The sequence below is a fragment of the Peromyscus maniculatus genome, chromosome 7 (genome assembly GCF_049852395.1).
Source record: "Peromyscus maniculatus bairdii isolate BWxNUB_F1_BW_parent chromosome 7, HU_Pman_BW_mat_3.1, whole genome shotgun sequence".
Taxonomy (NCBI): domain Eukaryota; kingdom Metazoa; phylum Chordata; class Mammalia; order Rodentia; family Cricetidae; genus Peromyscus; species Peromyscus maniculatus.
Window position 1 is genome coordinate 103,965,345 of NC_134858.1, and position 22,880 is coordinate 103,988,224.

Here is a 22,880-nt window from a genome sequence, read left to right on the forward strand (position 1 = left end):
AAGCCCAATAAAATCCCAGCATGGAGGGAAGGCAGGCACCCAGTCACACGCCAGGCTAAGGAGCTGTTGGTTCCTGATGCCTTCTGGGAGGAACAGAGTCAGTTTTCTTTACATGTAGCTCCTGCTATGATCATGCTTCCATGGAAGGCCACACATATGGACAGCATAAACTGGACTTGGCAAGTTGTTTTGTTGTTTTTTTTATTTAAACTTTTTTCATTTTACATACCAACCACAGTTCCCCCTCCCATCCCTCTTCCTGTCCCCTCCCCTAGCCTCCCACCCACTCATCCACCTCCCATCCACTCCTCCAAAAGGGTAAGGCCTCCCATGGGGAGTCAACAAATTGGCGAGTTTTTTAAAAGAGAGATGGCTCAAAGTTGGATTGGCAGGAGAAGGGGAGTGGATCTTGGAGGAGCTGGAGAATGGGTGAATATGATCAAAACCATTTGTATAAAATTCTCTAAGAAGTGATTTTAAAATGAGGGAAAAATTAGAATTTACAAATTAGCTAGTCTAAGGCTTCACAGGCAGGAAACAATGGAGGGAGTTATAATAAAATATAATATAATATCCAGGGCTGTGGAGTGGACTTTGTCAGTCATGAGCTGAGTAGACTGCTTTAGCAAGAGTAAGGCCGGTCTCGTGGTCTAACTGTTAAAAGAAGGGTACCAGTTACAAGGCTCAGCCTAGCTAGGAGCACACCATGTCTCCCTTTCTTCTCTGGCTTCAAACTGGTTGGCACTGCCCCACAGTTTCCAAACCAGAAGAGTTGGCAAGCTTGCTCTTCCTTATTGTAGTACCATTTTAGGACGATAATCCCGGCACTCGCCTTCCTCAGGAGCCATGGAACAAGGACCTGCAAGCAAACAGATAGGGCGAGAGCTGAGCTCAAATGTGATGGGTCTGATGTCTCAGACACTGAAACCCCACCTCACCAGCAACTGACTATGTGACCACAGCAAGATAATGATCCTGTCTGAGCCTCAACTTCCTCAATCATAGTGACAATATTTTTAAGCCTAATATCACAAGTGTGGTGTAATAAGCCATATGTTACAACATATGCAATGTGCATTATCATTGTGCATATCCATGAGATAAAGATACATTATACACAACATATACATGAGTGACAGAATAAATGAAGTCGTATGAGACTGAGATGCTTGCTTCTTTTCCTTTTGCAAAACATCTCAGTCCTTTGCTCGATTCCAAACTTGCCCAGCCTCCTGATAACCTACACAAATCCAGCTTATCTATCATTTGTAGCATCCTGGTTTTCGATCTACAACTTAAAAACGGAACAACTGAAAAAAGGAACATGGCATGCCTCCAAGATTTTAACAAAGGCAGCAGCAGATGACAGCCAGACAAGGGTTGGGACCTCCTGAATTTTCAGGCAGGGGCTGGTTTCCCAAATGTGTAACACCCCATCCCTCCACATGTTTTTGGAGATACTTTATATCATAGAGCAGTGTGTTTTTCCTGGGCCAGCCCTGAAGCACAGAATGCTGGCTGGCGTCTCTTCATTAGTTCGCTCTGGGACTTCAGAGGACTGCAGATAAAGACATCATACAGAGAGGGGGAGGAGAAGGAGGAGGCAGCGGCGACACAATGCACAGGAGCTGCAGACCAACTGCTCATTAGCACAATCAACACCTGCTGGTTTTCTAGGAGACACACAACACCCAGGGGGGTGGGAACACACTTGGTCCTTGAGGACCTGCTCCTAGGAGTGTGCTGTGCCTGGGGCAGACACATTTGGGTTTGTCATAGTATCACCCTCTTCTGGGGTGATGTCAGGAAAAGGAAGAACAAACCTCCAAAGCCTTGTGGGAGTCAACAGAGAAACACTGCAAAAGGTAAACAGCCAGCTGTTCTGTCTTGACCTGACCAAGAGACTTGGGGCTCAGCAACCAGCTGTCCCTGCCTCTGCCAAAGCCAATCTACTTGGAACCCACAAACCTAGGACTTGTCACATCAGTGCAGGCCCTTTCCAAGGGTCCCTCATCTTTGGAAGCCCCACTTTGCCTGGTCTGAGAGACTAGCAGACGCTGCTTTTCCTAGGTGATGTGTCTAGAGTGGTATCCTCCAGCAGAACTTTCCATAATGACACAAACATCAGAATCAAATGGGAAATCTAGTTGACCAGCACACCCCCGCCCATATGGCTGCTGAACCTTTGAAGTGTGTCAGGGTCAACCAAGAAACTCAAACTTCAATTTTATTGAATTTCAAAATATCTCGACTTAAACAGCCAATGTGGCCGTTGGTTACCATATTGGTCAGAACTATGGGTGAGTCCTCAGAGCTTTCAGCTAATCAGCCCTACGCTACTGCTTGCAGCCTAACACCCAGTGTTCCTCGCAGTCTTGAACCTCCTGTGTTAGAACGATACAACATTGGAGAATAATTAGCTTTTACTCAAGCAATTATTGGAACCCCTAATTTTGTATTAGCCATTGTTTTCCCATAATTATTAACTTTTGCCTTCTTGGCAGACACGGCAGCTGTCTAGGGCTTTACTCAAGTCCGTGGACTCTAGTGATAAAGGGAAATGGGGGGGGTGCTTGGGGGTGTAAGAGCAGCTACAATGAAATCACAATTCCACTGAATTCTAGGCTTGTTCTAGTGCCCAGTATAGATGTTTTACTCAGGGGTGAAGAAAGGAAAAAAAAACCTCTGCATGCTTGGGAGATAACACCAAAACTGGGAATATGTCAAGATCATCTTGGCTTGTGGGAAAGGAGGTAACACTTGTCTAAGTTCTTCACAAGCAGGTGCAATAGCAGGTTGCAGGTGTTATGGCCGAGCCCAGCTACACTATGGGGGCACAGAGGAGGCTATGAAAACTTCATAATGGCACAGAGAGGACCCTGAGGAGGGGTAAACTTGAGCCCAGAAGTAATGGATGAGCAGATATGGTAGATAGAGATAGGCAGGTGAGAATGAGGGGGGACCAGAGAAGCTGAGAACAAATAGCAGGACCCAAGGGCCAAGTGTGACTCATGTAAACATAATATATAGGAACATGGCAGCCACCAAGGCTCCAGAACCTCAGGGCGTGGGTCAACTCTAAGGGCCTATGTTCCTTACCCAGGCCCCTGTTATAAGAAATGACGTGATCCGATCCACATTTTTGACAGGTGTTCAGAATGGAGTTGTACAGATGAAAGCATAAGAAAAAAGGAAGCAGAGAGCAGATGAGGGAGGGATAATAGGAAGATGGGGGTGTGACTTTCCAGGCCTGGCCCCATAATGGTTGTCTACTCCAATGCAAATTGCTGTCCCCAAAGCCAAGGGAAGGGGGAGGTTTGAAAAGGAAAGTGACAGTCAACGATGGCCAAGTCCCCAAGGGACTCAAGGCACTGAGGTCTGAAAATAGCGCTTTGGTCTTCCTCCGCAGTTCAGGACAAGCCGGGGGCCAGCCAGCACCTTTCTCCCATGGGAGAGCACGGGGTGGGTGGGCAAGGTAAAAGAAATTGCAGGCTTGACTCGTTTACCTTTATTTCTTTTGAAAAATGAAAAAAGAGCAACTGTGAAAGGAGAAACAGGAGGAAGGAATTTGAGGTTGCCGTGAAGGCTAAGGATGGCCTCGGAGAGCAGGGTAGAGTGCCAGGCGGAGCCACGTAGCAGGTGGCCAAGGAATAGTTGGAGGCCCATTTTATGGATGGCACTGGGCTAGACAGCCAGTCATCAATCCTCCATCTCCTTGATCTTGGTAAAGGATGCCTCAGAGCAGTGGTTGTCATTGTTGATTGCCCTGGAGAATCACCTGTAAGGACCCCCTCCCCTGCTGTGGGATGGTCTGTATGTCAAATTACTCTGATTGGTCAATAAATAAAACACTGATTGGCCAGTGGCCAGGCAGGAAGTATAGGCGGGACTAACAGAGAGGAGAAAAGAAAGAATAGGAAGGCAGAAGGAGTCAGTGCCAGCCCGCCGCCATGACAAGAAGCATGTGAGGACGCCAGTAAGCCACGAGCCACATGGGAAGGTATAGATTTATGAAAATGGATTAATTTAAGCTATATGAACAGTTAGCAAGAAGCCTGCTATGGCCATACAGTTTGTAAGCAATATAAGTCTCTGTGTTTACTTGGTTGGGTCTGAGCGGCTGTGGGACTGACGGGTGACAAAGATTTGTCCAGACTGTGGGCAAGGCAGGAAAACTCTAGTTACACTCCCCCAAAAGACTGATTGAACTGATCTGGGGAGAATTTTCCAAGATTCCCAGGTGGCAAGTGGTGGCTGAATGCTCAGTCCTAAATAAGATATTTACACCACCTCTTCTAAGGCTCAGGGAACATCCCAGAAAGGGTGGAAAGGGTGTAAGGTCCGAAGATAGAGAGGAGGGCTTCGAATGCCATCTTCTGGATCCAACACAGCCATTGCGATCATGAATGGTGGTACCCACACTGAGTCTTCCCAACACTAACCCTGTCAACAGTCGTTCATAGATGGGGAAGGGGCTCATGAGGGCCTGCCCCTCCTTGCTGAGCTTTTGGCAGCTGAAGGAGTCATCGCACTCCGTTGCATACCCACTGCTGAGCCCACCAGGTTCAAATGGGTAGCTCCAAACCCATAATTCACACGGGTGGCCATGTTCAAGTCGGTGGGTCATAGAATATAAAAAGGGATTTATGGGATGGGTAGGAGGGAATAACAGAGGGTGGGGGTTGAGAATAAACAGAATGCATTATATACATGTATAAAATTGTCCCAGAACAAGTTTGATTAGTAAGAAAGGATTCCAAAGTGTATCCAGGACTACAAATCATCACCTCAGTAAGGATGGCTGAGGATATTCTGTACTGAAAATATAATCTCCGTGCAAGTTCTTCCGGTGTTCATTTTAACCAAAGGAGGGGAAGGAGGGGAGCTGCTATTCCTGTGTTTCCTGGTTCTGTTACTTCTCTTGGATGTGTGTTGCTTTGGAATCTACCAGGTTCTAACTACCCACACACAGCATCCACATCTCAACAGCTAACGGAGCTGTGTGCTTAGTAGGTCCTGAACACAAAAATACAAGCTTTATCCTCAAAACAACCCTAAGAGAAGAGCACTCATCTAATTCCTACTTTATAGATCAGAACAGTGAGCCACAGAAACACCACATCGCTCCCGTGGCCACCTAGCCAGTAGCCCTAAGTGTATGAGCCATGCAGGGACATTCAGCAACTCTCCCTTTATCTAAATAGGACTAACCACTCATTAGAAACTCTTTCCACTTTCTCGGATGACTTTTGTCAGTGTTGAGGTCGGGGTCTGGAGATGTGGTTAAGAGCACTGGCTGTTCTTCTAGAGGACCTGTGTTCAATTTCCACCACCCACATAGTGGGCCACAATTGTCTATAACCCTAATACTAAAGATCTAATGCCTCTTCTGGCCTTCAAGGCCACTGGACCCATGTAGTACACAGGCATACATTCAGGCAAGACACCCATGCACAGAAAATAAAAATAAATAGCTCTTTAGAAAACATTACAGTAAAGTCTCCCCATGTCCCTCAATAACATGTTTATTGTTCAGCTAAGTCTATCAATCACAGATAAGACATAACATTTCTCCTTGTTGTGATCTAAAACCAAGCTATAGTTATTTTAAAATGCTCAGTAAATATGATGAGACTACCACAGTGGACATTCATAGACCAAGAAGTCTGTCTACCAGGGAGTTCAATTCAAGGTTAAAAGAAGTTCACCACATCTGCAAGAGCTGTCCGTTTGGTTGGTGGGTTGTTTGTACTAATTCTCAACCTGTGGGTCGCAATCCCTTTGGGGGTCGAACCATCCTTTCCCAGGGGTCACATATCAGATATCCTGCATATCAGATATTTAAATTATGATTCATAACAGTGTCAAAATTACAGTTATGAAGTAGCAATGAAAATTATTCTATGGTTGGGGGTTATCACAACGTGAGGAGCTATATTACAGGGTTTCAGCAGGAGGAAGGTTGAGAACCACTGTAACAGACCCTTGATTCTTTGTGATCTGGGATCACTTCCTGGAGAGATGGTGGCACACTCTACCCTGAAATGTTTTCTACAGAAGTGAAAGCTCTTTTGATGTCTTCACTTCCACAGCGGTGTGAATAACTTTGTGAGTAAAGGTGTGTTTAAAATGCACATGTTAACACGGTACACAAAAAGTTGTTTTAAAGATAAAGATTTTAAAAAGTGAATCCAACTTAGAGAGCAAGGAAGCCAAGGTTTGGCGTCTCACCGTAGGCAGTGCCCAAACGTCTTTCTTTTGCTGGTGTTTCTTGACCATTTTCTTCAGTGTCCGACTTGTGCATTTCATAATTTCCCACTGCTTCCTGCTGAGCTATAGATGTCATCTTGATTTCTCTCTCTTCTTCTAGAAAACTGCCTGGTGACTTGAGAACCTCCGAGTCATAACCAAAGGCAGATGTGCCAAGCTGGCGCTTGGACAACCTGTAGGAAAGCAATTCTTGTCACATTGTGTGACTTGAGCTGGGGATGTAGTTCAGCGGTGGAACACTTGCCTACGTGGGCAAGGCTCTAGGTTCAACCTCCAGCATCACAGAAGACTCCCCCAAGACCCTGTCACATGACCAAAGTGGTGGATATCGCCACTGCGGCTGTGAGCTGGGGTTTCACACTACTCTCTGGTTGGGCCAGGGGCAGCAATGGGCACTTGACAGCATCAACTTTGACTCTGAAACTTGAGGGTGGAGGATGGGTGCTACAGTGGGGTGGGGTTTTTCAATTGGGGCTTTTATGCAGCCATGTGCTATTTCATTTTTTTTAATATTGGCCCTATATTGCTTTTATTATCTTTATCTTATGTATAAACTATTTGCCTTCTGTGTACTTATGTGTACCATGTACATGCCTGGTGCCCATGGAAGACAAAAGAGGGCATTGGGGACCCCCCGGAACTGGAGTTACAGATGGTGGAAAGCTGATGTGGATGCTGAGAACAAGCATAGCAAATACTCTTAACTGAGCCATCTCTCCCACTCAAGGTCCAGTCTTCTAATATTAAAAAGCATTAGAAGCCGGGCGGTGGTGGCGCACGCCTTTAATCCCAGCACTCGGGAGGCAGAGCCAGGCGGATCTCTGTGAGTTCAGGCCAGCCTAGTCTATAGAGCGAGATCCAGGACAGGCACCAAAACTACACAGAGAAACCCTGAGAAACCCTGTCTTAAAAAAAAAAAAAAAATGAAGAAAAGAGAGCCATGTATGGTACCACACCTGTAATCCCAGCACTCAGGGAACATGGTCAAAGCCGCCTGAGCTACACAGAGACCCTTTCTTTAAAAATTACAAAAGAAACACTAAACATCATCAGAGTTGTCAAATCCAGGAGTTTCCTGAAAGGTCTGGGTCAAGCTGAGGACTGGAACCGCCTGTAGGAAGACAGCACCTCCCTGGTCCACCTCACCACAAGCTCACCTCTTGGTAGGAGCATCTAACTGCAGCAGGGTATCCCCACGGTTCGGGCCTCCACACTCCTCAGTGAGCTCTGGGGGTGGATACCGGTTCATTCCACCTGAATGTGAAACATTTTGTAATCAAATCAAACATAAAACCATATAAAATGTAAAAATAATCTAAGTGAAAAGAATACATGTCCGTGGAGAACTCGGCACCCACGGGACATCCAATCACTGCCACAACTCTGTACCCTGTAAGGCACAGGGACCTTCAAGGAAGAGGAGGAACAAAGATCATAAAAGCCAGAGGTCGGGGATCACCAGGGCAAAACAGAGTCATCTGGACGTGATAGTACTGCTGCTCTCATAAACCCACAGCAGGCATGACTGCTTGTCCCCAGTCTGTCCCCAGTCTGTCTCCAGTCTGTCCCCAGTCTGTCCCCAGTCTGCAGACAATGAGCCAGTCAACATTTTAGCATGGGGGGAGAAGAAGGTCACAAGCCCCCACATCTATCTGAGGAGATACTGACAGCTGATGGCTTCTAGGAGAGGCAAAATCAGTTTTCTTTAAGAGTATGACCCCTGCCAGCCATGTTCCAGTAGACAGCCTCACAGCTATGAATATATAGGCAGCACATAATGGATCAGTGAGCTACTTGAAGTATAAAGAGACTGTGATGTTGAGAAGGGGTCCGGAGGTCAGAGTGGATGTGGGAGGAGTTAGTGGGAGAAGGGGGTGTGACTATGATCATTGTATGAATACATTGTATGAAATTCTCAAAGAGTATATTCTATTTAAAGCCAGGTGGTGATAGTGTACCCCTTTAATCCCAGCACTTGGGAGACAGAGGTAGGCGGATCAGTAAGTTCAAGAAACCAACCTGGTCTACAGAGTTTCCAGGACAACCCAGGCTATGCAGAGAAACCCTGTCTCAGAAAATATATGTACATATATTTAAAAATAATAAAAAATAGAACATAAAAATAAAACAAAATACTGCTAAAATCACCACCAAAATACTACATCAAATTCAAAAGTCATAAAATCAAAACAAAATCTAAAATGAAACAAGATAAAAATAAATGGAAAAATAAAGGCCAAATTGAACAATAAGAACAAAAGAGTCCATGTCTAAAATCAAAGAACCATAAAAGGGATTCAAACAAAGCAGAAAACAAATATAAAAATAAGTGCAAATAAAACAATAAAAAATCAAATCAAAAGCAAGCAAAACAAAAGCATAAAGTGCATTCTGTTAGATAAATAACATCCCAGCATAAAAGAATATAACAAAATACGAGGTGCAATCTAATAAAACCTCAAAAATAAAGCAAAATTACATTAAACAGATGAGAAAAGCGATTGTTTTCGGCCTGCTTCTGCCTCAGAGAATCACTGAGCTATAAGCCATCTCCACTACTGCCTGCAAAGACCAGGATCTAAGGCTCGGGGGAAGCCCTGGGCTTTTCCAACTGTCGCACAGTTCACGAGTAACAGAGCTACAACTAGGAGTAACTCATCCATGCTTCTATCCGACACATGGCAGGGCACAAATACCATGTCGGTACTTCAGATGTCCACCAGAATCCCTTCATCTCCTGAGTGATGAAGGAGCAGATGTCCCTCAAGACCCCCAGTGGGATGTCACACCCACTGAGAAACTCACATGTCCCGGCATTGAGGCTAAGGAGCATCACCCATAGCTCACAGCACACCCTGAGTATGTTGGGTTTTTATTAATTACTCACTGCAAGACAAACACCTGGAGTTGGCCAGGATAATACTCCCCACACCCCATGCTAAGTTCCACTATTATGTCAGGGTACATACACTTCGGTCCTGGCTGCTCACGAACTAGGTTCATCTGGGTGTGATGAGAAGTGAGGCTGCTAGGGCAGGGATGTGGGGGAGAATTCCAGCCAGAATACACTGACACAGCCTCCATCCTTGAATCTTCACTGGCTTTATCTCCCCAGCCTGAAGAGGGAGACCTCAGGCTCTTGACCAGTCACCCTTCCTTTCTGGAAAGACTCTAAGGACTTCTGGCCTCACTCTGCCAATTCAACCTGTACTTCAAAATAATAATACAAAACACTGCCTGCTTTCTCTAATGTACAGAACTTATATCTAAAATTGGGGGGGTGTACGCATGTATAGATCATGTAACTAGAAAGAGGATTGTAAGAGGGGATGGAAGAGAGGGTAATGGAATATGTGTGGCATGGAAACAGAAGGGCTAGCTGGGGGGGAGCCAGCCAGAGGGAGCAGAGATTCCCTAAGAGGGGACAATAGGAAAGGGGGTGATTGAGAACAAAGTGTAATGGCGCATATATATGGAAATGCTATAATTAAACCCTTTGCTCTGAATGCTAACTTAATAAGAAAATAGAAGAAAAATAAAGTTCTCTACCCTTGTTACTTCACATGTGGTCCATGGAGGCTGAGATGGTGGCCTGTCTGTAATCACTTGAGAGGGTGAGGCAGGGGGATTGCGGCCAGTTCGAGGCCATCTTGGGCTGAATAACAAGACTCTGTGTCCAAAAACAAACAAAACCTATGGTCCATGGGCCAACAGCATCATTCTCAAGCTGATGAGAAACCCAGAATCTCAGACCCCAGCCCAGACCTACAGAACTAGATCCACACCTGACTGAGATCCCTGGGGTGAGAGGCAGGGGGTCTGGGGGCTGGAAAGATGGCTCAGTGGTTAAGAGGACCTGGGTTCAATTCCTAGCATCCACATGGCAGCTCACAACTATAACTCAGCCCAGTTCTAGGACTTCTGACACCCTCACACAGGCATACATCCAGGCAAAGCACCAACGCACATAAAATAATAATAATTAAATTATTTTCTTAAAGAAGGATCCTCAGGGGATGGGTGTGTGAGTTAAAGTCTGAGAAGCATGGCCATCTACCACTGGGAAGTAGCAGTAGTGGTGACGGCAAACACACCCACGTATTTGCACAGCAGAGATACTTCTGAGTCCCTCCATGGGCATCCGGCTCCCTGATCAGGGAAGAGACAGATCAAAATGCTCACTTTGGTAACTGAGAAAACTGAGAAGCTACATGGAAGCCTGGGGCCTCGAAGCCACCAGGAGAGGAGAGAGGGGCAAGGTACTTGCAGTGCCTTGCTGGGGATTCAGTCTTAGAAAACAGCCATACAGGTGATGGCTGCGGGGGGAGGGGTGGTCGGCTGTCTTCAGTGGTGTGCCCCACAGTAGGTTGCCCATGTTCCTAAACAGTCCGGAACCAATCGCCAATTTCCACTCGGTGGAAAAGAGGAGTATGAGGAGGGGGCAGAAAGGAGGAGGAGGAGGAGGAGGAAGGTTCAGGAAGAGCTGAAGTGGGAGGAGCAATGTGATCTAAATACATTATTTTCCCATATGAAATTACCAACTGATTTAAATTTTAAAAAAAAAAAAACAAAAAAAAACTTTCAACTATCAAATAAAATAACATTGGGGCGGGGGAAAAAGAAGCCGTTTAAAAAAACATCCAAACATCTGTAAGTTCTTGTGGCCAACACTGCCTAGGGTAATCCAGTCCCTACCCACTCCACCCACCTGCACCCCACCCCCACCCATGCCCACCCCTGTCGCCACTCACTTTTGAGAAGGCTCAGGAAGGCCTGTGTGAATCTGCTGGCATAGGCTACCTCCGCCTCTGAGACGCCCTCCAGGCGTAACAAGTGCTGCTCCAAGGGTGCGCTGGCCACTCCAGCCAGTTCAGCAAGCTCCTGGGCTCCCACTCCCGGGCCCACAGCCAGCACGAACAGTGTGATGCCCTTGCACTTGGCCTCCTGGGACAGGGTCCTTAGCTTCTCTCTGTCCCAGCTGCTTGTCTCACTGGCCACGATGGCGAAGAGGACCTGTGCCCTCCGTGGCAGCACGGCTGCCAGAAGCACTTTCTCCAGCGTCCACTCCAGGGCGTGGCCCAGGGCAGGGGCTCCCTGCAGCGGGCGCCCGGCAGCCTCCCGGACCTGACTTTGCATCTGTGTCCAGTGGCCGTAGGAGGTCAGGTGGAAGTACTCAAGCACAGGGGTGTGACCCGTGCCAGGCCAAAAGCCTGGGGTCGTGTGTGTCACCAGGGCTGCACGTGCCCCTTGCCAGGATGTGCCAGGCTGTGCGGCCACCTCCAGGTCCTTCAGCACCGAATCCACTAGGCGCAAAGCCCCAAGGTATACGTCAGTGCTGACTCCCTGGGAGCTGTCCACCAGGAACACCAAGTCCATGTCCAACTCCCGGGGCCTGGGAGCATCCGGCCCGCATTCTTGGGCTGGTCGGCACTGGTCTAGCAAGGAAATAGAAGAACGGCCAGAATTAAGCCAGGCATCCTTCCTTTCCTTGCAGAACACACTTCCAGCCTCATGGGGGGCACCTGCCCTGAGAGCTGCCCCGGAGGAACTGGGATGACTCGGTGATCTGACAGCCAGTTTCAATATGGGTGCCCATTTCCCAGAAGACAACATTGAAGCTGACTGCGCATTGAATGTTCTCCAGTGCTGCCAGGGGTGTCAAGACTATTGGCATTGCCAAAGCATATCGGGTCTACAAGTGTGTTAGGTCACATCCATAGCTACCCTGGCATGCATGGTGCCCACCGCGCCCAGGTTGGACATGCGTGTTAGGCCTTCTGGCTTCCTAATCTCTGGTTTATTTGTGTCTGTTCCTCTCCATAAAAAAGAACTAGCAAGTACATGAACATCATGCTGATGTTTGAGAAACCACACACACACACACACACACACACACACACATCAATTGCTAGAGCTAACAGCAAACTTAGCAACCAGGTAAGACTGACATTTTATGCTTATTTTCCTATATAAAAGCAAATGTTGGTGGTTTTAAAATGACAGTCTGATCATCAGCTCCTAGTTCTCAAGCTGGTTCAGCCTTACAGACAGATGGAATTTTTTTTCTTTTTTAATGTACTTTTTTTTTAAGATGGGGATTCTAGTTTAATAGAGCTAACACAGAGCTCAGGGTTTTGACATGGATGTGCACTCAGGTGTTCTGCCTATGTTTTAGGAACCCACCCATTAGACAAACTCTTTCATTAAGAGCTGGTGGTCAGCTGGTGTTCTTAACCTCGGGCCATAGTCTTCCAAGGGATCTATAGAGTATGGAAGGGGATGACATCTTTATTTCCACTACCTCTATTGAAATGAAATTTTACATTTCCTTCCATTATGCATAAAGGCAACAAATCGTGTATTATAGTTGAGGCACAAGTTCAGTATTACATGAACTCATCATTGCTGCAGTAATTACACATCATTACACATAGAGCTTAGGCCTTCTGCTAGAGCTTGTTGATACACTCATTTTTTTAAAGCACATGATGAATTGTGATTAGACTAACAAGTGTATTGTATAGACGCAATAGGATAACATTAAACTATCAAAAAGTAGGATGTTCTGTCATTTGTGATGTGAGTCAATCAAGAGTACGCTATGTTAAGGGAAATAAGGGAAGCACAGAGAAGGAAACGCCGTATGACCTCACCGACCTCACCGACCTCACCATTGTAGAGCACAATCCTCTGAGCAGACCACTCAGCATCCCCATCAGAGTGCTTGTGGCTACTTGTAAGAGCCCCTCAGGTTAGGCCTGTTGACTACTGACACTCCCTCCTAGAAGGAAGAGCTGGGGAGGGGCGGCAGACCCTCCCTGAGATCCCAGCCACTCCTTCCTGCTCCTCTCATCTAGGCTATGGGATTCTGTAACTGCACGTGGCCTCCTGGTCTCAGGAAGTGCTATTGTATGTAAGAGGTGGAAGGTCAGCTGAAGCAGGGACTCCATCTGTGCAGCTGTGTGGATGCCGTCCTCCATGCTAGTATGAGACTTTTGATGGTGCAACCGCTTTGGGGTCACTCACTGGAAGTAACCCCTCACCCATGCTTTGCAAGAAAGCCCAATAAACTCACTGGTTCCCCAACTTGGACTTTCATGGAAGTATGCTTTGGTTTGTCATTGGTGCCCTATTTGGGGGAGCAGGCATGTGATTATATCTTCCCAGAGAAAGGTCTGGCAACACTCATTTCTGTATGAGATCTAAAATGAACCCGATTGCTTAGTTTGATCCAGGTTCATTTCTTACTCAGCATGTGACCTTGGGAAAATGAACTTGTCTCCTCCAACCTCCATCTGCCAGAGATAATGAAAATAATAATAGCACCCGCCTTATGGGTTTGTTTTCAGGGGCTGGAGAAATAGCCCAGTGGTTAGGAGCCCACACCACCTTTACACCCAAGTTCTATTCCCAGTGCCTACATGGAGTGACTCAAGCTCTAGGAGAATCTGACACCTCTGGCCTCTAGGACACACCACACACATTTAATTTAAAAATGATGATGCTGTTGTTTTTTATGTTTACTTTTTTTTTTTTTTTTGGTTTTTCAAGACAGAGTTTCTCCGTGTAGTTTTGGTGCGTCCTAGATCTCGCTCTGTAAGCCAGGCTGGCCTCGAACTCACAGAGATCGCCTGGCTCTGCCTCTCGAGTGCTGGGATTAAAGGCATGCACCACTGCCACCCGGCCTTGTGTTTACATTTTTAAAAATGAGTTCATATATGCAGGTGCTCAGAACAAAACCTAATAGACAGTAAGATCTCAAGGAACGCCCATGAGGTTAGGTTTCCACAGAAGACAAACGGGCTGAAAGGGAGACCGTGTGTCACATGAGCTGATGTGTATGAATGCAGCTTCTCAGCCATGGCATGGTCCACACATGCCGTTCCTCAGTCTGCCTTCTCTCTCAGGCATTGCATAATGACATCCTCTTGAGAGTTCAGCCACGCTGGCCTGGGTGAAGTGGGTACAGCTGGGAATGCCTTACAGGTAGGCACGCTTGCGCTTCTGCAGAGAGTTCCCTCAGGCACAAGCTAGTGAGTAGTGTGGGATACAGTGGTGGAGGCTGGAGACCAAAAGAGGGTGGATCTCACTACTGACCAGAAATAGACCCATTATCTAGAACCCAAGACTCTTGACTCTTAGTCCAGTGGTCTGCCCATCACACAGAGGTGCCACTAAAGGGTGACTCTCACCCCCAAACACATATGGGAACCTTGAAGGGGATAAGTGAAACAGAATGTATCAGGGATATGCCAAAGTGGGGAAGGAGGAACTGTGGGACACAGTGGTCACTCGACCCATCAGGAGCCAGGCATCTTCTTGGGTGTGGTTACCCAGGAATGCAGTGTTTGTGCCTCTCAGGATAACTCTGACTTCCTAAGAAAAACTGAAACTCCAGATGCAATAAAATTCCCAGATTCTAAAGCCCTGCACATGCCCAGCAAATGCACATCTGCAGAGCAGACCTAGCCCGTGGCCAGCAGTTTATCCATCCACTCTCAAGCCATCAGTCCTATCAGAAGCAATGTCCTAGCTCTTACCATAGCAGAGAGTGCAGCTGGCCAGGCGTTCCACATCCTGCTGGCGCTCTGTCTCCCATGTAAACAAGTGAAATCCCTTGAGTCCGTCCACCTAATTCAAACATACACACACAAATTCACAATCAGCTGGGTTAAATCCCAGGTCATGGTCTTTGTGGCTTTTTTTTTTCTCCTGAGTCAGTTGAAAAAGACATTAATGTTGTTCTTCAGAAATATATAACTACATAAATAAATACTTACAAATAATTCAACATTACATAACACAATTATAATCACACAGAGCCCTAGCTCTAACAGGACACATACTATATACTAAGGAGGCAGTCCTGTAACATTCAAAGGGATTGAGGTCGATACTATGAAGGAAGCACCTGTAGAGTATCCCTTGTGTTCAGGGCTGGGGCATAGTACAACTAGAAGGTAAGAATGGAGAGGGATGAGGAAAACCTTGGAGAGATGGGAAAATCTGTTTATCTCTTTCATGTACCTCTCTGATCATGATTAATTTAACAACCAACAACAAGGATTAAAAATAAAATGTACCAGGACAGCCAGGGCTGTTACACAGAGAAACCCTGTCTCAAAAAAAAAAACAATAATAAATAAATAAAATGTGAATAATAACAATAAACCCAACAAGGTCCCTGGAACACCTTGAAAGCAGATCAACAATCCCATGCCTTCTTCCTAGAGGCACAGCCAGACTACATTTCCCAGCCTCCTTTGCAATGAGTTCCTAAATATGACTGGGGTTTGGCTAAAGGGATACAGGTAAAAGTAATTCGTGTCAGTCTGGTTCATGCACTGTGGTTTCCTTGCTCCCTCTCCTTCATTGGCCAGCCAGATTTAAAGGATGGAGAAGAAACAGGTTTGATGGCCTACAGTATAATGAGGGCACTGATAGAAAACGCAGAGGTTCTGAAGTGGCTACGGGCAGCAGAGCATGCCCTGCCCCAGGAAGGGCTGCAGTCACTCCACAGAAAGCATCATGGCGTTTGGGTCGGGGGTGAATGGTCCCACAGTTAGCCAGCCCTGACGAATACTGTTCCCGAGACTTCCACCTCATGATGGAAGCTAGAAATGTCCCCCAGTCCTTCCTCCCAGGAGCTGAGGTGAGGGCTGCAAAGCTGCAGGTGTCCAAGCTCAGCCACCTCCATCTTTCTATCCCCTCTCTGTCAAAGCATGTAAAATGGAACCCCACTGAGGGTCTGCTCCTCTCACTTGGTGCACATGGCCAGCAACTCTGAGCCCTCCTCTGGTTGTAGGGGGCCCAGGCCACGAAGACACCATGCTAGCTCTCGGGAAGACAGAAGACAGTCAAGGGTTACTCTGGAAAAGAACTTTCTGTGCCACAGACTCTTCACAGAGCTCTTTCATCTTTCTACTTGATGCTCTAGCAGGCCTGTAACAGCACTGCCTTTCAAAACAAGCTCACTTGAAGGAAACATCTTAACAAGGAAAGAAATGTGGAGAATTTACATATTAATGTAATACACACACCAAAACAAAAGCGGACAAAAGCCTGAGAAGAAAGGAAAAACAAAATCCTCTCTCATTCTTTATGGGGCAAAGCAACAATTAAGTTGTACCCAGGCTGATCAGTAGCTGCTACCAGAAGTCCTTCCTCACAAGCCATGCAGAGGACAAAAAGGTGACATGGCCATGCCTTCATTTGTGGAAAGAGAGACAAAGGATCTTCCAGAAAGAAAGGGCTCCAGTGATGAGCATTAGGAATGTGGGAAGAGGAGAGTCATTTCAAGGGAAGGGGTTGATAAAGACAATGCCATTTGACGTTTTTAGGAGAGTAAGGAAAGAGATTTAACAGGCGAAGCAGTAGTGGTGGCCTTCTAGTGTGAAGGATGACATGCACAAAGGCCCGAAGCTGGACAGTGGTTACTCATCTGAACTCTGCCCCATTTCCTATATATTAACTAATGCCACCTCCAGTGTGCAGCTGCTGAGCACATCTGAGCCGCGAGGCTCCCTGACACGTGGAAGACACTATCACAGGGTCTTCTTGAGTAGAGCATCATGCAGCTCTCCTCCAAATGGCCATCAGATCTGAGCATGGACTAACCAAATGGACCCAATTAATCACTCCAGATGAAACAACGTAGACAGGAATGTGACATGTCATCATTTTACTGGAAATCACAGAAGGAAATTGGGAGGCTTCTGGAACCAGGATCCATGGCAATGAGCCAAGAGAAATAAAAAGCTAGGATAACCCAAGAGCTTTACCCAAGCCTTGAAGGGAGATGCTAAGTTGGTATACAACCATTTTAAATCACAGGAAGTATGGCTGAAGCTATAAGATGCAAACTTTAAATCAAGTTTCAAGGTAATGAAATACTTCAGACAAATGTAGACATTCATCTTACAGCTGTACAAATGCATGTCCTTCTATCTTTAGAGATGGCTCAAGGGGAAAGTTCTAGGCCAAGAGATTAGATGTTGGGAATTTGGGTTGCAGTGCTTGATCTGCCAGATGTGGCTGTGTGGCCAGAGAGAGGCATCTGCCTTCGGTTTCCTTGGGAACAGAGTTTTAAGGAGGAAGTTTCTGCTGCTGGGTTCTCCTGTGCCAGCGCAGCCTGGTCCTAGGCTGCTGTCATTTGTGTCTACTTCTGTTCAGAACAATACGCGAGCTCTTCTGCTCTGGGCGTCTCGGAGCCCATAACTCTTGCATGTTTTATTCGGCTCGTTGGAAAGTTGCCAAATTCAATTGAATTTGTGACTAGAGACACAACTTTAACTTTTAACTTTTCCTAGAAACAGTAATTTTAAGATTCCATTTAACATCTGTACTGTTCTTGCCAAATAATTGTGATAACCAAGACCAAAAACACAGTGGACGTTCACAGGGAAGCTATGACTGAGTACAGATGCATCTGTACAGGGCCTTATTAACAATATTCCATGCTTTTGACTTTGGATTTGTCAGCAGGGTCATTGTGAAGGATAAGGTTGGAGAAAGGTTTCCTGAGCAAACTCAAGCAGAGACAAAGGGGGACGGGCATTGGTGTGGGGAGAGAATACTGGCCCGTTGATTCCTACTAAGGACTGCATCCACATCAAAGTAGGGAATCAAATCTAGAAGACCTCAAACACAAAGTAAAATGCAGCTTTCATTAGAATCTGCACCTCTGACATCTTCCAACCAACTTTATTTTTAAATGTCTGGTCGTGTCTGCAGCAAAGGAAGTCACCACACAACAGAGTCAACAGTAGCCTCCGGAGAGCGAGCCGCCTCAGGGATCTCCACTCAGGTAAAGTAGGATTCTTGACTATGTCACAGAAAAGAATTTCAGGACAAGCTAGAAAGAGGCAAAGTTAGTGACTGGTTAAGTATTTAGACAGAATCTTCCAATGAAAGGGATAGATAGAGTCCCAAGGCATGGATGTGGGCTTCTTAAGAGAGAGAAGAGCTTTGGTGTCTTCACCCTGTAGAGAACTGTCTACATTCCTCTGAGGATATAATCTACAACAAGAATTAAAGATTAAACCAAATGATCCTTTCTCAGACTTCTGGCTAAGACGAAGTGTAAACATTAAGCAAAGCTTAAAATTTAAGTAAGATTTAAAATCTATTTAAGCTGGTGCACTTCTTTTTCTTATCTTGGAGACTTTCCTTTTGTGGTCTGGGAGATAGCTCAGTCACCAAGTGTTTGCCCTGTAAGCATGAAACCTGAGCCTACTCCCCAGAACCCAAAGGAAAAAGAAAAACAAGCTGTGCAGAGTGACACATGCTTATGAGCCCAGCACTGGGGTAGCAGGGACAAGCAGATCCCTGGGCCTCAGTGGCCAGCTGGGCTAGCCTACTCGGCAAGTCCCAAGCCGATGAGAGACCCTGTCTCCTAGGGAAAGGTGAATGACACCCAAGGAAGAGCCAAGGTTGTCATCCTCATACACAGCTCATCCTCATACACGTGAACCTGTGCACACACACACATACACACACACACACACACACACACACACACACACACACACACACACACACACTTAAAAAGATTTAGGGATAAGAGAGAAATGCTGGTAGCGTGAACTCAAGGTTGCAAGCATTCTGGCCCCAAGTAGGCATAGTTTATTTGTTCGTTTTGGTGTTCTTGTTTAAGACACCTTGTTATAGGAAAACACACCGCATTTCTGCAGGCACTTGCAGTGGTGTTGGAGTTTCCTGATGCTCACTCTGCAGGAAAGGCAAACTAGATCCCAGGGTGGGAGGCTTCTCTCCCTTCTCATGTCACCTCCACTGTTTCCTGTCTTTCTATCCTGCCTCGGTGGTACAGTAAAGACTGGGAGAGAATACATACACCGTGGGATCACACAGACATCCTTTTCTGGTTCATAGGCAGAATGACGCAACAGCAATGCTCAAACCTCACCGCATCCTTCCTCCATACTAAAGAACTTCCCATGAATCTTGTCCCAGAGAGGCTCCCAGGCTTTAGCTTGAGGCTTCAGCTGTGGTACTCAGCTGCCAGAGGTCAAGAGAGAATGTCCATTCCTGGGACTGAGCTGGGAAGGCTCTTGGCTAGGAAAAACAAAAGCAGAGAAGGAGGGAGGAGGAATGTACTAGGGAGGAAGGTTTACCTTGGACAGGGTGAGAGCTGACGAGACCCTAGGGAGTTTACAAAGTACCTGGCACTAAGTTGGGGTAATGGCTCAGAAAACAAGGAGAGGAAACCATGTGGGGGTGGGGGGTTAGGAGGACAGAGGAAGGAAGAAAGGACAAAGTCACCACATGACCTGTGCCTGGCCCAGAGAGCTTGATTAGAGTTTTGGCTCCTCTAAACTATCATAGTGCACTAAAGTCATCCAAGCAACCCACTCTCCCTGTATGCCCCAGAAACAATGGGAGTCAGAACCAGGTTAAGAGTGTACCGTGAGAAAGAGGGACTTGGGAACATGCCATATCTGGACACAAATTCCTGGACTATGTGGCTTCGAATGAATCACTTCTCCCTCTTACATTTGCTCACTTCATCTGGGAAGTGAAGGCTATCGTTATTGATGGGTAGGATAGTCATGAGGTTTAGACACTCCTTGCGATGGTTAGGTTTAATTGCCAGCCTTACACAGCCGATAATCACCTGGGGAGACAGTCTCAATGCAGAACTGTCTGCTTTGGGTCAGTCTGCAGGCAAGTCTGTGGAGGAGTATCTTAGGTTAACTGATGTGGTAAGATCCAGCCCACTGGGGGCATGAGTGGCACCATTCCCTACTCAGTGAGCCCTGAAGCGTATTAAAGTAGAGAAGTGGAGCTGAGCATAAGCAAGCAGGCAAGCAGGCAAGCATGTGGTTCTGCTCTTGACTGTGGGATGATGTGACTAGCTGTTCAAGGTTCCTGTCTCGACCTCCTCACAGTGATGGACGATAACCTGGAATTACAAGCTGCAGTCAGCCCCTCTCGGCCTTCAGCTGCTTCTTGTCAGGTGCTTTGGCACAGTAGCAGAAAGGAAATGAGAACACTCCTCAGACCTTGACATCCACACACAGCGTCCAAGGATCTTGACGTATAAATGCAAGTTCAGATGGATCAGCTCAATCCAGGCTTGAAGTTTAGCATTCTGTTCTCCCTGGTGATGTCTTTGTTGCTGGTCCCCAGACTACAATTTGAGTCCTAAGAGGTAAGGATAATGAAGTGTGGCCAGTGTGCAGTGTGGTTGGCCAGTGTGTAGTGTGGTTGGCCAGTGTGTAGTGTGGTTGGCCAGTGTGTAGTGTGGTTGGCCAGTGTGCAGTGTGGTGCCCAGTGTGCAGTGTGGTGGCTAGTGTGTGGTGGCCAGTGTGCAGTGTGGTGGCCAGTGGTGTGCAGTGTGGTGGCTAGAACTGTGTAGATGCTTGTCGAATGGCAGCTATTGGGCCACTCAAGGTGTAACGTATCCAAGCTGATTATCACACAGAGGGTATCAGATGTCCTTATAAGTGATATATATTATAATTTTCACAATAATCCTATGAGCCAAAAATACACTCTAGTTATTTTGAACTGCTCAAAGTGACTCCATTTTATTCTAGTTTTAGCTAACTTCTTGCTCCATCCAACTGCTCCCAGCCCCGACTCCACCCCAACTAACCACGTCTTGCAGAGCAGAACATTCTCTCCTGCAATGTAAGGAGAGCCATTGTTTTACAACATAAAACACGTTGTTTTAATCCACTGAACTGAAACTTTGGAAACTCCTGTTATCTGGCCTGCCCCTGGTGTGATGTGATTGTGGGGTTTGGCTTTAAAAACTCTTCCCTGCCTCACCTCAGGGTTGACTGTCCTTTTAGGCATGAGCTTGCTCTCAATCACCAGCAAATAAGACTTAATCCAACCTTCATTGCATAGCAATCTTCTGTTTCTCAAGTGGATACAATAATTTAAGGGACAAAGTCATGGTTTGAAGTCTAATTTCCTCCCTAAGTTGCTGCTCCTGGCCATAGTACATTACAGAGCCAATGGAGAACAAAGCAGCTCAGGTGTCAGCAGCAGGCCACTCTTTCTTTAAAAAAGTAATACCTTGAGCTAGGGACATCACCCAGTTGATAAAGTACTTGCCACACAAGCTTGAGGATATTTGACCCCAGCCCCCAAAGGCTGGGTATGGTGGTGTTAGTGTGAATGTGAGTCTTGGGGATAGAAAGAACAAGACATGTGAATGCCTCCGGCTCCAGAGCCAGCCAGCCTAGTCTAATAAAGAGCAATAGTTCCCAGCGAGAGAACATGTCTGGGAAAACAAGGTCGACAATTCCCAAGGAACTACAACCAAGATCAACAGCTAGCCTCCAGGTGCATGCACACCCACACACATAAACACACCCACACACACACACAGAGAGAGAGAGAGAAAGAGAGAGAGAGAGAGAGAGAGAGAGAGAGACAGAGAGACAGAGAGACAGAGAGACAGAGAGACAGAGAGAGAGAGAGAATATTGCTCTATGCAGCTTTTATAAATTCCAAAATTATATCAAAACTTAAAAGTCACACACACACACACACACACACACACACACACACACACACACACAGAACCCAATTTCTTTTTCTTCTAAAGCTGATGTTGCATGAAGTGGGGGGTCGTCTGTGACAGACAGCCCTCCATTCCTTGGATTTGCTAAGGAGTGAAAGTGGGACCAGTTTGCAGACATATCTCCTAAGACAAAATATATGAAAAGAGAGGAAAGACGTAGACCTTGGTTTACTGTTTTTGACTTTGGAATTCAAAGCCTCAGAGCTCGTGAGAGCTCCAGACCTTGAACACTCACTTAACTGCTCTGTGTCTCGGTATCATTGTCTGACGAATAGGCTCATCATGCTGCCTATCTCATTGGGTTCTGAGGATTAAGTGAATCAATAAAAGCTTAGAATGGTGGCTGGATCAATAAACATGAGCTATTTTCCTAGGCATTGTTTCAAGGGAATCTGTGTGAGGCTTTTTAGAAAGAAAAATGAAATCCGAAGCCTGGCATGCAAGCTTCATTTTCCCTCCAATGCTTTGCTTCTTTGCTTTAAAAAAATGACCTAATGAAGGCTTATGTTTGTCAGACGTAAGGCAATTCTTAATGATGGGATTAGGCACCAGGAGCCCAAATGTGATAATGCTGTTTTTTTGAGGGCTGCAACAATTCCATATGTGGTGTAAAAAAGCTTCCCGATAGGTGTGGCAGGCTCCAAGATTGTTTAAATGAACCGAGAAGTTAGGGTATCTGTTTGTATAATCCGTTCAATTGGAGCTACCATCATTTGCCCAGAAGAAGTACGTGAGGGCTGTTCTGAAAATTATAGTAAGATAGAAGTGCAAGGCAAAAGCCCCACACAGAGTCAGAGAGTCTTTGGGCAGTGAGTTCAGAAGAGAAAACACACGGTAAACACACTGTCTTCAACGGACGGCCCTCTCGTAGTGAGCAGGGGAGATTAGCAGAAGGCTGCAGTGTGCCCACTGGAGAAGAACAGGGTTTGCTGAGCGGCCCTGAAGATGGGGCTGTCGTGTCGACAGCTTCTCTCCTTGCCAGTGTCACCAGCAGCGAGGTCATTCGTTACATCTGAGCTGACAAGCATCATTTAACATCTTTTCTAAACTGTTA

General features: G+C 46.4%; 1 protein-coding gene across 1 annotated transcript in view; it reads right to left on the reverse strand.

Moving 5' to 3' along the window:
* Window positions 1–301: 301 nt before the first annotated feature.
* The window catches only part of LOC102910629 (collagen alpha-4(VI) chain-like), a 105,137-nt gene continuing 82,558 nt past the window's right edge, over window positions 302–22,880 (reverse strand). Inside the window, exons 33-37 of the mRNA XM_042281553.2 lie at window positions 14,811–14,901; window positions 11,022–11,705; window positions 7,428–7,524; window positions 6,232–6,443; window positions 302–859 (exon numbers count right to left, since the gene is read on the reverse strand). Coding sequence (XP_042137487.2) covers window positions 792–859; window positions 6,232–6,443; window positions 7,428–7,524; window positions 11,022–11,705; window positions 14,811–14,901 — 1,152 coding nt within the window. The 3' untranslated portion in view covers window positions 302–791. The remainder of the gene's footprint in view (window positions 860–6,231; window positions 6,444–7,427; window positions 7,525–11,021; window positions 11,706–14,810; window positions 14,902–22,880) is intronic.